At 39.9% G+C, this 14,451-nt stretch overlaps 1 protein-coding gene across 6 annotated transcripts in view; it reads right to left on the minus strand.

The window, feature by feature from the left end:
* Window positions 1–14,451, minus strand: part of LOC307005312 (neural-cadherin) — a 141,983-nt gene that overhangs the window by 8,214 nt on the left and 119,318 nt on the right. For all 6 annotated transcript variants that reach the window (XR_013799248.1, XM_079625350.1, XM_079625349.1 and 3 more), the window contains 10 exons: window positions 12,713–14,330; window positions 11,858–11,951; window positions 9,315–9,499; window positions 8,415–8,650; window positions 7,251–7,528; window positions 6,907–7,121; window positions 4,969–5,096; window positions 4,527–4,654; window positions 1,200–1,323; window positions 86–266 (listed from right to left, as the gene is read on the minus strand). Coding sequence is in view for 5 of the 6 variants with exons in the window: in XM_079625350.1 (XP_079481476.1) it covers window positions 86–266; window positions 1,200–1,323; window positions 4,527–4,654; window positions 4,969–5,096; window positions 6,907–7,121; window positions 7,251–7,528; window positions 8,415–8,650; window positions 9,315–9,499; window positions 11,858–11,951; window positions 12,713–14,330 (3,187 nt within the window). In the remaining variant the exon portion in view is untranslated. The remainder of the gene's footprint in view (window positions 1–85; window positions 267–1,199; window positions 1,324–4,526; window positions 4,655–4,968; window positions 5,097–6,906; window positions 7,122–7,250; window positions 7,529–8,414; window positions 8,651–9,314; window positions 9,500–11,857; window positions 11,952–12,712; window positions 14,331–14,451) is intronic.

A 14,451-nucleotide genomic window follows, 5' to 3' on the forward strand; every position in this document is an offset into this window, starting at 1 on the left:
TACTTTATATGAGTGTGAAATGATTGTATAACAGTCACTGTCATCAAATATAGCCCATGAAGTGATACATATTGTGTTGGCTTGCCTTTGTCACACTTGTGCCCGCTGTATCCAGGATGGCAATCACAGCTGAAGGAGCCCCATTCCCCCAAGCATTTCCCATGAACCCCACAGGAGGGTCCTCCAGCAGTCAGACACACACCATCCGTTAGGGCACATCCTGGGGCACTGTTCTCGCTCTCTGCTGGACTGCTGAGGTCGTACACCTGACAGGAAACAGACACGCACAAACACAGAAAGGCCTGAGTCAGCACAATGCTGAGCCTCATTGATCCGTATCGACTCGCTGTCAGAAAGTGGCTCAGGTGAACGTCTGTTCCAACCAAACAAGAGATTGTGGATTGGAACCCGAAACACATTCGGTCTGAATTTCAGCCATGAAAAGTTTTTTTTTTTTTTTTAACACTGACAGAATCCAAATATACTCATAAAGCTTCATTCACAAAACATGAGTATAATGAATTTCTGTGCCAATTTACATACAGTAGTGCATGTTACAAAAAAGTGCAGCAGAATTCATATTGTTTGTTTTATGAATGAAGGCCAACTGTCAATAATAGAGAGCATTCCGTAATCATTTTAAAAATAGAAGTACCTACACTGTTATAATTTACAAATTATCCATCCAAATAGTATTGGTGCAAACCAGATCTACCAAAAATAGTATGCTGAAAATAGAAAGCCAAACATTTCATTTTTGAAATGTGCATTTCTGCGCGAGTTTTTGGGTAGTATTACCAACAGTCACTTGATTAATGAAAGAAAATGAATTTGTAATGATTCATTTTTAAATTTTTCACTTGAGGAAAAATACAGATGAATGTGAGGATGACCCCTCCACAGTAGTTAAGCAGGAAACTCATTTTAGATATAAATGTATTTAAAGGTAATGATTTAGATTTTAGCTAAATGCTTACAAAGGCAATTGCAAACACTGCATAACTATGTACTTTCCCATTTCCAGTGAAGTACAAACATTTATTGCGTAGTATGCGAACTAGGATGCAATCTTTTTTGTTGTTGTTTTGTTAAGTTATATTTTGCTTAAGCCAAGACTCCCTCCAGAAAGCTAAGCTATACATACTATACTATAACCAAAGCGGCATCTGGAAAAATAATCACATTTACACTAGTTTTACCTGACTGTCCACCACAAGGTTCCTCATACATCCCACAAATCCTTTGTAATTGGGGTGTAATTTACGGGGTGAGTGTGTCTCTTTAACCCCACCCAACTGGAGAGGCTGGTAGATGTCCAAAAACCTAAAGAGAAAAGAACATATTTGCATTTAATTTACATCAAAATCAGGAACCATGATTTTTCTAGTCAGAGGCAGCTGGTATTCTAGAGAGCATTTTATTTGACAAATATTTGTATATTTCTGAGTGAAAGAAAAGTTAACAACATTTTTGGTCCGTTGTCCTGGAAACACACAAGCATATACACAGGTTTCTTGTATACAAACAATACCGGATGCGCGCGCATCCAAGAGGCAAGACCGCTATATGTTATGCCGAGTTCTGTAAAAGAACATTGTAATTAACGTAGATTTCGCATTGTTTGTAAATTCTTGTTGACTCAATAATAAACTGCAATTTCAGAGTTGAATCTGTTTGCTTGTGTTTCATTTGCATATTAATATAACATTATGTAAAAAGTTAGTTAGTTGACTACAGTAGCGGCGCCAGGATTTTGATTGTAGGTGGGCCTCCAGAAAACTGGATGGGCCAGTTAAAATAAGCCAAATAGTCCCCTTCATCTCCGTTTCAGCGCTTTTCTGAGGACAGCGACCACGTAGCCTACCTACGCAACACGTTCTAATGAAAGTGCGTATGATCGTATCTATACCACGAATTGTATTTCTCGTGTCATTTATACGCCAAAAATGTTTTTGGTTTTTTTGCCTGCGCATGACACACAGTTTTCGCGTGCATATGGTACGCACTTTATGGCGTGTAATAGGCAGGCACTCCGCACCCCTAATCCTACCCAAGGGGTTTACAGTGCGTATATGCACGCAAAAACATGATTAAATGGCATGAGAAATAAAACTCTCTTGTGTCGCTGTCCTCTTGTCTTGGCAGTAAACATAACTTCATTGATCTCTTTTGAACGTTCAATAGGCTACACAAAAAGACTGAAACGGAATTATATATTTGGAGGGTCTGTTTCTCTCTCTCCATTTATTTACCAATCATCTTTCTTATAAATTCAGAATGACAGAAGAACATATCGTCGACATGAAATAACAGCAGCATTGAAACTGACACAGCTGCTAAACACAAACAGCAGGAAAAAACGATCAAAAATGATTTATCCTGTAGCTTATTTCTTCAGAATAATGAAATGAGTAACATATCTAAAACAACAGCATAACAATCCGATAGCTGATAACTAATCATTTGTGGAAGTACTGGTATATAGCCTACATGTATTTTATAATGGGTAATTTGTTTTTATTTGTTTATTTTTGTGTGTGTTTTCTAATGGACCCTGAGTCTGACAATAAAGTTGAACTGAGCTGAACTGAACTTATCACACATACACACAATTGAATACAAACTTGCGTGTGCTATGTTTCATAAAATAATTGCCTAGATTTAATAAATGAGAAGCAAATATAGCCGACAATGTAATCAAGACGAGGTGCCGGCGCGACATTGGATTGCACATTAACTGGAGCGTGTCTCATAAAATGTTTTTTTTTTTTACTTCACAGGCATTCTATATCCTAAATAGACTAGCTATAAAGCTTGAAATTCAAATTCGATACAAATCAATGCACAACTATTCAATACGAATAGAAACAGACTCTCTTAATCCAAATGTGCATTTCTCTAGGCCTAGGCGCATTCACTGCTATATTATTCTATTTATTAAACGTGTAGAATACTTTTCCAAACCGTTACATACAATATTATAAATATTATATTATTATAAATTCAGAAATTCATGAGATAAAAAACAAACATATTTGAATAACTTTTAAAATGAGGTGAAGTTGAACATGGAGCAGTTTTTCCCGTGTACGGGGATGGAAAACCCGGAGTGGAGTCAGAGCTGAGTGATTACAGAACGCTTAGAGTGGAGAGAGGAAAGTGTTTTCGCTCCACTCCAGGCTTTGATCACATCCCCCTCAGTAATGTAAATAGGCTACACTTCATCTTTCCTTAATTTAAGACCTATTCAAACTGAAATTAAGACATTTATTACACTATTTGAGAAACGTAAGCATATTTACGGCCTTAAAATTATGAAAAGTGAATAAAAAAAATTAGGACAGGCGGGAACCCTGCAATTAACAGAAATCCGTCGTAGCGGCGGAGAACTTTAATCCCTGATACAGACAGCCTTTGCGGGCGGCCTAACCTTACTTGCCTTGCTGGTGTGAGGGGGTGGCTAGGAGGACTTGTTGGGGAAAGGGCGGCCGAGCAGGACGGAGTTTCCTCCTCCTGGTCCAGCTCCTCTGAGCATTTTTTGCTGAATTGAAATGAAAATAAGCTGCTTTGTTTTGTTTTGCGTTTCATATTAGCTACTGTATGTGTCTGTCTCATTGAGCTTGCTTGAAAAGCTTTCGCGCTAAAGTCATTCATTTCATTGGATCGCTTGATGGTGACGATGCAGCCTGTGGGCAGGCTTAAGAGTCCACACGTGGGGTAGAAGCCGCTGATTGGCGCTTTCACTCAAAGCTTTCCTCTGGCTGCTTATTGGATGAACTGGGTCAAAATGGGTGGGCCCGGACCTAAAATGGGTGGGCCCAGGCCCACCCGGGCCCAATGGTAGCGCCGCGGCTGGTTGACTAGTATGAAATTGTCCAACTAAGTTTGCGAATCATAAAAACATGACATACCCTATGCATTTAGGTTAGTTTACAGCACAACAGCTCCGCGTCATCTCTGCTTCTGCTAGATATAGCCGTAAAGACTGTTGCTTTCTGCCTCTTAGATGCGCGCGCATCTACGTGATGACGTTGCACAGAAACCCATGTATAGACAGCTTTAAAATATGAGGCCATGACACTCTGATAAAAAATCCACAAAACTTTAATTCCCTTTCGAATGGAATTTGACGCTGCGTCAAGATGTTGACGCCATGGCATCGCTTCTGCGTGACCGGTGACTGAAGCATGTGTGAAAACATGCCAATCTTGATTAGCTGACGTGGGATCAGGTGATGTAGCGTAGCAATACCATAAAAGGGCATCTACAACCCGGCATCCCTTAGAATCTAATTGTCCGAAGGAATGCACAGGCATGCCCAAAGTGTGGCAACGTGACTTCTCTGGGAACTGGGTTACACGTAACATGAGACGTTTTCATTTCATGGGTTCTTTAAGAAACTTGGCTTTTAACAAATTTAGCAATTATGAACCAGCATGCAAATGTATAAGCTGATCTTTTCTCCAGGGTTATCTAAACTAATCTATCTATTAAGATCAAATGTATTTATAGGAGCATGTTTTTACCTTTCACTGCCTGGCGTCTCTCCGGAGGCCTTGCACACCGACTGATCAGTCTCAGACATCTCGACTCCCAGGCCTTCCACCTCATTCACCATGGCACCAGAGCAGTAGTCCAGAATCATCTGTACAGTCTACACAAAAACATCCACACCCGAATGATTTTACTACAAGGCAAAGTGTTACACCACATCTAAGTGCAAGAGAGGTCACGTTTTATAATGGAATATTTTAGACCCAGATCCCAGAGGGCGATAAAGCTCACAATCTGCTTAACCCAATGAGAACCTCAGAGCTACGTGATGATCTGGACTCTCTGACAGCTTCACATCTCAATGAAATTGAGGTGAGATTGAGAACATTATGAAGTTAAACAGAAATTCTTTGGGGAAGGGCAACTGCCCAGTGTCTCATTCTGGTCGTGTGCATTTTCAATCTATGCTTATACCTTGCCATCGCTGATGATGTCGAGGTGATGCCAGCGGCGGTCCATGACAGTTGCTCTCGCGGGCAGCTGCAGTGTCAGAGTCCCAGAGCCGTGATTCACACTCAGCAGAGGAACTCCATTTTTCAGCTCTATTGAATGTAACAGAATAATGGAATTTCATTAGAAGACACACGGTCTATTGACATGATCTGTTTAAAAGTTTGGGGACGGTATCATTTTTATTCTCTCCAAATCTCTTCTACTCACCAAGGCTGAATTTATTTAATCGAAAGGCAGCAAAAACAGCAATATTGTGAAATATTATTACAATTTGAAATAACTATTTTCTATTTTTATATATTTTAAAAAGTCATTTATCTCTGTGATCTCTTATTTCAGCAGCCATTGCTGATTCAGTCTCCCGTGATCCTTAAAAAATCATTCTAATGTTGTAAAATACCTAATATTTTTGTGGATTTTGGTTTATTTCAGGATTCATTGATGAAAAGAAAGTATAAAAAGCATTTATTTGAAATATATATATATATATATATATATATTTTTTTTTTTTTGTAACAATGTAGAAATCTTTACTCTCACTTTTGATTAATTTAAGGCATTCTTGCTAAATTAAAGACTAAAAAAAATCTTTACTGACCCCAAACTTTTGCTTAGTAGTGTAAAATTACAGTAGACCACTGAAGAAGCATTTCCACTGACAGGGGAATCTGGAACCATTCCACACATTTACACCACAAAAGGGCAGTTCTGGGCCAGAAAACTTGGGTAACTCGTCTTGTTTGTGCAACGGACATGAATGACACCTCAAACATGCAGCTTTGTTACATTTAAAAGCATGGCCCATAAAATGGGCAAAACGATCCCATAGTTTTGACCCCAGGCTATTTGGTACCAATAGTTGTGTAAAAATGACAAACTTTACATTTAACAAGTTTTCAAACTCATCACAGGAAACCATATGACGCACAGCACATGTCACAGCAAACGCATGAGACATGAAAATCTAATGCGGTTTTATGCCCCCTCAGATTAGTTTTGACCCCCAGCAGTAAAAAATGCTTATTCGTAATCAATTTGTGGTTAGTTTGAAATTGCTGTCACTGCAGTGGAGGGTTTTGGCCCCAGTTCAATAAAAACATGTACTAAACTGATGATGTAAGCTTATGCAAGGCCACGGGAGGGTCGTTTCCTGAAATCATACGACCAGTTGCATAATACAGTATTGGACAGATGGCACAGAATCTGAATATGTGACCTTCACCGGTGACCTGGTGTCAAGATCAATGCTGACCCAAACCCCACTCTCACCACTGCTGACCACACACATTTACAAACATCTATCATTAATGACTCACTTCAGATTGTGCTTGTTGCCATTAATCGATTTTAGTCACACAATTAATTGGTAGATGAAATTAATCTCATGCAGTGGTAATCTTAAATCAAATTGGTACTATGAAGGTTGTTTTTCCATTATTGAGATTATTTTTTTAATGCTTTGTTCAGTTTAAAAAAACTAAAAACATGAGATCTCATGTTTACATATGTGGTTTTAGTCTGAACAGATTTCGAGTAATTTTTTCAGTCATTCGGAAAATGATGTGTATGTTATTGTTAATGAATAAATGGTTAAAATAAATTATTTTAGTCTAGGAATTTAAATAAAGCTGAAAATAAAATAAAAATATTAGATGAAAAAAATGTTGGGGAAATGTTGCTCTGACAACTAAATGACATAAGTACAAAAATTACTTAAAAACTGAAATAATAAATCAAAGCTATCCAGAAATATATTAAAAAAACTCTTAAAATTTGAATAAAAGTTCAAAATAATAATAAATACTACAATAGTACATAAATAATACTTAAATAACACTTTATATTATAAAGTAACACCTGTACAATAAACAGTGAAATGTGACAATTTGCCTTACATACCCAGAGCAATAAAGTCCTCTTTTTCTCCGGGCTGAGGTGTTCCTATTGGGCCATTGTAGAACAGCAGGCCATTGGCTGCCTCTGTAATGAACTCTAGAGAGATGTGGCTCTGGAAGCAAGGCCTTATGGGAGGGAACCAAGCATAACCATTGCCGAGGAAACTGTGTTTGGTTTGCTGACATTCTGGCCCATCAAACATAGGGGGACATTTACACCTGCAACAGAGCAGTAGACCAAATGTGAAACTGCCATGGGATTATATGATTAAACAATGTTTATTCTATCATATAGAAAAAAGGCAGTTATTAGCAAGACTTCAGTGGTAGAATGCTCGACTGTTTTACCTGTAGCCTAGCTCACTATCCACACAGGTGCCTCCGTTCAGGCAAGGGTTTTGTGAGTACGAGGAGCAGTGCAGGTGAACGGCCTCTCGAGCGATGCAGCCACACCGAGCGCTCGCTTTGGCTGAGACAGACACCAAAGAGACGTTCCCATTGTTCAGTGTTTTAGGGGTGTCACTGAATGTCACCCTGCTAGAGCAGCCACCTGTCTGACCGCAGGCTGCATAGGCGCACTCGTCCACCCCCACCTGTAGAATGGACACACCCAGGGCGGACTCCAACTGAAAGAAAAGTACAAATCTTACTTCAATTGAATAATTCCACAATTTATTACTTTTAACTATATTTTATAACTGATATGTCTGTAAAATATTTTTTTATGAGATTTTATGGGTCACCAACATAAGAAAAAGTACACAACAATTTGAAACATGTTTGTTACTAATGTTAACTAACTAAATAAATAAACTTGTATCTTAAATTTTATTTATTTATTTATCATTAAAACATTTTGTTCTCACATTTTGTACTTTTGTTTCTCTTTATTCATTTTAGTTGTTTGGAGGGAAAAAAAGAGTTTGGTCATTCTACTAAAAAATAATAATAATAAATGTTCATCTTTGGTGAAGAGATTTACAACAGCAATAATACAAGTCAAGTGATTTACAACAATTGTTTTTTTCTTTTGTGGTTGTGCACGTGTTTGTTAGTATGAGTGTGTTTGTTCTGGAATGACGGGGGTCGGTCTCAAGGGCAGTCCATCACATCCCTCAGCAGCGGCTTTAAAAATGTCAGAGTAGATTCCTGTGTAGTGCATCAACATCATCTCGGTGAGAGCATTAGCACCATGCTGGGGTGTGAAGAGCGGCCACTCTACACCTGATTTATAGACTGGTGGATGCTGCACAGAGAGCAACATGTTCTTTCTATCCCTCCCTCCCAGCATCCTTGCTCGCCTCCCAGTCCCAAAGCGACAGCCCACCATCTCATACCTTACATGGAAATGAAATATTCATTGCCCCATTGCAAAGTGTGTCTCTGAGTGCAGGTGTTACACGTGTGTTAATGTGAACGGCTTCATAGACTCCATGTCTTTGCCTATGTGAAAAACACAGGAGATGTGGATTGGTGTGAAAGTGTGAGTTTTTGTGCGTTCGTCTTTGTCACCTTAGCTTTGTGCATGGACACGTAGCCGTGGAGCTTCTCCGGCTTGTAGTATGGGGAGCCATGGGCGGCAAACCACACGCTGAGGTGATGCTGAGCTGGCTGGCTGCCACTAGCCAGGCTGAAGACATCAACATTCTCCATATCAGTCTGGAAGAGCTCGGACAAGAGGCGGTGGAAACGCGTGTATCGGCTCTCCTCATTGGTGGATGCTCGGAAAAACTCATTTGCAGTCAGGTCTGTGCATAACAAACACACACATACAAAGAACTTACCAACAATGTAAAACCCAAATACATTTATTACCGTGGGTTTAATTTTTTTTCCAAATTAAAATGTATCTTGGAGCAAAAAATGTAGTTGCTTTGCTTGATTCGTGATTTAATTTTGCACAAACGTTTTCCACAATTTCTCTCACCCTACCTTGTAGGACATTTTTTTACCCTGTCCCTTTAAGATTTCGAAGGGCCTCTTAGCATGTGAAATGAGTAAGAGCACTTACTCACGGGCTGCAGATTGCATTATTCTCATTCATCAATATTAGCCTGCATCACATTGTGACAGGTCTACAAAATCTGCATTGAAATGTGATGCACAAACTTTTAAGGTCAAAAGAAATGGTCTTTAAAAAACAGTCACTTTTCCTAATGGGATACAGGGATTCAAATGCATTTTATTGATGTATATTGATGTAACAACTTTTTTTCTGCTTAGTTTATTTTACACTTGAGAAGTTACTGTAGAACTTACAGTATATTTACATAGTTTCATTTCAAGCAATCAAGGAAAATGCAATTTTTCATGTTAAGCATAACACTTATGCACTTATGATTAATAAATCAAAACTAAAGTGAGCTGGTCTATATTAAGATTTGAGTTTCCTTGAAAGGAAGTGTCACTCACTGGCCAGTCTGATGGACCCAGCATTCCTCAGCGCCTCCTCCTCTAGCTCCATCACCGTGACCTCGGCCGATGAGGTGACGTCGGGCCAGCTCTTATCTGCCACCCTCACCAGCAGGCTGTAGAGTCCAGCAGCTGTGCCCTCCCGGATGCTCAGCTGACCGCTGTTCTGGTTCAGGCTGAACTGCCTGTATGGGGAAAAGGACAAGAATTAATGCATGGTTCAAGATTTAACAAGTGTGTTGATCACTTTGATTTACTACCTTCAAATATTCATGATAATAAATATAAAAAAGAAAACTTATAATTTACTCATGTGGTAAAATTAAGATATTTAGGATAATTTCTGGTCTGTTCTTAACACAAAGCTATCTTTATGACTTTATAGGAGTTGAATTATAGTGCACAGGAGATATTAACCACTGTTATGATACTTTGATGATTTGGTGCATTTTTGTAATTTTGGAGCTTGACAGCATTTGTCCTCCTTCACTTTATTTTAAGGAAAAGAGCAGCATTTGGGTTTGGAACAACACGAGGGTGAGAAAATGGTGTCTCAATTTCCATTTTTGGGTGAACTATCCCTTTAAGCCTAGACAAACCAGAGTGAAAGTAACTGTACAGTAACTGGAGATTCATTCCATGGTTCATTCCTGGATCATCACACATGAGAGAGCAGCACCAATGCTGTAAGGTGACTCAAGCTGTATTATTAATGGCAGTGTGTATATCAGTGAAAGCACTTATGTCAACTCCTGTCTCCGTCTCCAGATGTGATGACCATGACAGGGACACTTCTGCTGCTCTGGATAAGAGATTCCAGGAACAGCTGGGCAGCACCAATCTCTCGTTCTCTCTCTGTCTTAGTATGGAGACGCTTTTTCTCTGTCTAGGTCACAGTTGTGTTATTCATGCTCTGTAATCTGAAGTGTCGTCCAGTGCATATTTTCCAATTTTTTTTAAGCATAAACCATCACTAAATTGTGTTAGATTTAAGCTTAAAAATATTAGCACCAAATCAGCATTTTAGAATGATTTCTGAAAGATCCTGTGACACTGAAGACTGGAGTAATGATGCTGAAAATTCAGCTTTGCATCCCAGGAATAAATTGCATTTTGAAAAACATTTAAAATAGAAAACAGCTATTTAAAATTTTAATGATATTTCACAATATTACTGTTTTACTGTATTTTGATACAGCACAAAAATAAGCACAACCCCGAATGGTATTATATAAGAAAAATCTACTTAAAAGCCAAGATATATGTTCTGAAATCTTCTAAAAGCTTCTCAAATAAATGTATCTTGTTATAAGGATGTATTTATTTTTATTGGAAAACAAGACAAAAATACAGATTAAGAAAATATTTTTTTGCATTGCTGTCTTATGTCATGTTACTTACATTATGTGTAAACTACTCAGTGTCAATTATAAAATCAAATGCCTTCGTGACCATATCTACAAACCCAAATTAGCATGTTCTTACAAAAACTTAACGCACAGAGCAATTTGTTTCTGGGAGACATTGAGGAAGGATTTGTGGTGATTGTGATTTTTTTGTACTGTTTTGATGAAATATATGGGAAATATATATTTTGAAGATTGCAGACTTGCAATTTCATTGTCTGCTGCTCACTGCTATCTCATGGAACCAGATTTCAAACAAATTTTACATTTATTGTTGCATTTGCATCTACAGGCTTGTGTGAGTGATGAGCTTGTCTTGTAGTGTGCACTAGGAGGACAAGGACACAAAATGAAAATGACACATCTATTAAACAACACTGGTTTATGGCTCTTAATACGCTGTTTGCAGGGAAGCTCTATTTGGTCTTGTAACTTCAGACATTGTGAAGCAAGGTCGCTAAACTCACAGTAGTCACTGCTCAAATTAAATTCAATCATGTTCATATAACAGGAATAGAGTTCCACCTCGATGGTAACCTTCAACTCCGGTGCCAAATTAGGTACTTAACTGTCAAGTAAGCACATGAAAAACTGCTTGGATTGAAGCTACGCTCTCGGTGCCAAGAGATGTGTCACACTAGCAAGCATCAAACTGCTAATGTATTAATGTGTTAATTATCCAAATTAATGAGAGCAGATCCGCCACAACACACCGTCAGGCACAGCTCTGGATGGAACTTGAAGTAGACTGTGATTGAACTCAAGACTAAACTGATTGAGTTGGCATTGGTTGCTGGAGTGTTAGCATAATCGCTTTGCTTGAAGGTGCCATTGCTGGCATGAGCCACAGAGTCTGGTTTGGACAAAGACCATCATATAGATGCATCTCATTAGAGAGATCCTCTAGCCAACGTAATCTTTCTTATCAGTTACTAGGAGAGAATCTGTGTATCACTTCAGAGTGCATTTTGAAATTAAAAAGGCGAGTGACAGGCGAGATGTCAGTAAGCTAATATGCCGTGCTCTACACGCTCTCATCCTTTATCTTCCTTTACTTTTGTTCTTTTTTTTCTTCTCCTGTAAGTGTCACTTGACACAGTAGAGTTTGAATCAAACTTCAATAGAAGATCAAAGCACCTGGGGGGTTTGCCTTCGAACTTGTAAACCTTCTCGCTCCAATCATCAAGGTCAGGGGATTGAACCTGTCCAAGTACCGTCGTGGGGAGTGTACCTGGGGAAAATACATAATGAGGTTAGAGACAAGCTACCTCCATCTAGGCTGCGCGATACCTGGGGCGATGTGCGCGTGTGTGGGTGGGTGGAGAAGACATATCTTTAAAGAGATAAGCAAAAAGCGGAGCATCTCATTGGCACATATGGACCCACTTAAACAGCACAGTGGGGGGGATGCAATGCTATTAGCATGCAACATTGCCATTTCTCCAAAAGGCAAAACGAAATGCTGTAATCCTGTTAGACATGAAATCAACATCCTTTAAAATGGCTTGTGTGTATGTGCCTCTTAAACCTGGGATTTAAGTAAATTGTTAGCATCATGCCATGTTTGAGCTACATGACAAATTCTTATTAGAAGGCCAATGCATTTCCATCAGAGAAAAGAGAAAAATGCTAAAAATATATCAAGTAATACTACTTTTACCATGGAATATTTTGAAGTACCCTTGAGTACTATGTAAATATCATGCTAAATCAACAATGTAACACTTACAAAAAGTACCATGGTATTTTGGACTTCACCATAGTTCGACCATGGTATTTTAAACTTGTACAATGGTACTACCATGGTATTTTGGGCATGTAGCATGGCAATAAAACACATTTACAATACAGTACCATGGTATTTTTCTTTGAAGTACCATGAAGTACCAAGTAAATATCATGCTGAATGATTATGGTAACACTTACATGGTATTTTTGGACATATTTATCATGGTAGAACTAACATTGTAGTATTTATTCTTTGGAACATACCCTGTAAGTTGTACACTATGAACTCGCTGTGTCCAGGTGCATGGGGATGGTCATTTTTATCTCCGATTATGACGGTAAGTGTACTGGTGGAGCTCATTGGTGGAGAGCCACTGTCAATCATCAGGATGGGGAGAAGATACCGCTTCTGCTGTTCCCGGTCAAAGCTGCGGAGAGCGGTTATCATGGCACTGCCATTACGCAGATCAGTCAAGTTGAAATTAGTCACATCAGAGGTCAACATCAAAAGACGGATGGAAAAAGGCCCTCCGTTGGATGACGTGTCTCTGTCAATAGCATGCAACAGAACAGATGTGTCATTCATGTGAACAACTTGTGGAGCAACAGTGTTCTCCCACACAATGGGCCGATAAGGAGCCTCAAACTCTGGTCCGTTGTCATTGACATCCTGTACGGTCACTAACACAATGGCAGAGCCGGTCAGAGCAGGGCTGCCCATGTCTGTGGCCAGGATTATAAGCCTATGTTGGGACACCTTTTCCCTGTCTAGAGAGTCAGCAACTACAACCCAACCGCTCTTATCCACCAGGAATTGTTGAAAGGGGTCGGATTCTGGGGCGATGCTGTATGTAAACCTCCCATTTTGACCAGAGTCCAGATCCACGGCAGTCACCTGTGCCACGATGGTGCCCACTGGGACGTCTTCGAACATGGATCCTGCCTCGTAGAACTGTGGGAAGAAGACTGGTGCGTGGTCATTGGAGTCTTCCACCTGAATGATGCAGTAAGCCAGGCTAAAGAAGTCAGCATCCTCCACTTTGACTGTCAGGTTGAATGTGCGCTCATGTGGCTTCTCAAAGTCAATCTTCTTCTTCAGTCTCACAATGCCACGGCGGTTTACCTTGTCTGTCTCGATGAAGAATTTACGGTCTTCATCTCCACCAATGATGCTGAACGTCATGACTGAATTTTCACCTTCATCCCCATCGGTGGCAGCCACTACCACTACCTCGCTGTTGATGTCCAAGTTTTCTGGCATAGAGGCCATGTAGACCCTCTGGGTGAACACTGGAGGATGGTCATTGACGTCGGAAACTACAATGGTGGCTGTTCCTGTTCCTGAAAGTCCTCCTCCATCATGAGCTTCCACCACAACGAGATATCGATCCACCACTTCCCTGTCCAAAGAGCGCAGAACAGTATAGATGGTGCCCGTGGCTGGGTTGATGGAGAAGAGGTTGAGATTGATTTCATTGCGCACATTCTGCACAATTCTATAGGTAAGGATAGCGTTCTTGCCAGCTTTTGGATCATCTAGGTCAGTGGCCCGCATTTCCATGATGGAAGTGTCTGCTGGGGAGTTCTCAGGCACGTGCCCCAAAAAGCAGTTGTCCGTTGCACATAGGAAAACAGGTGCATTGTCATTGATATCCTGCACGTCGACTAGAACATCAGCAAACCCGGTAAGACCTGCCCCATTCTCATCAGTGGCAAGTACAAGGAATTGCCAGGCCGAGCGAACCTCACGATCTAAACGCCGTTGCACAAAGATCCTACCATTCATCTCGTCTATGGTGAATTCGCTACCAGCCCCCTGCCCGTGTAGAGAATAGCGGACTGCACGCTGGTCTGCTTCTTGATCTGGATCTGTGGCTGAGACCTGCGAGAAGAGCAGATGGGAAAAAACAGGCATGCATTTTAGAATTCAACACACTAGTCACAGAACATACGAGGCAATTAAAAGTTAATAGTCACAGCAAAGGAATGCTGATAGTTGTCTC

Source organism: Phoxinus phoxinus (genome assembly GCF_949152265.1).
Source record: "Phoxinus phoxinus genome assembly, chromosome: 10".
NCBI lineage: Eukaryota > Metazoa > Chordata > Actinopteri > Cypriniformes > Leuciscidae > Phoxinus > Phoxinus phoxinus.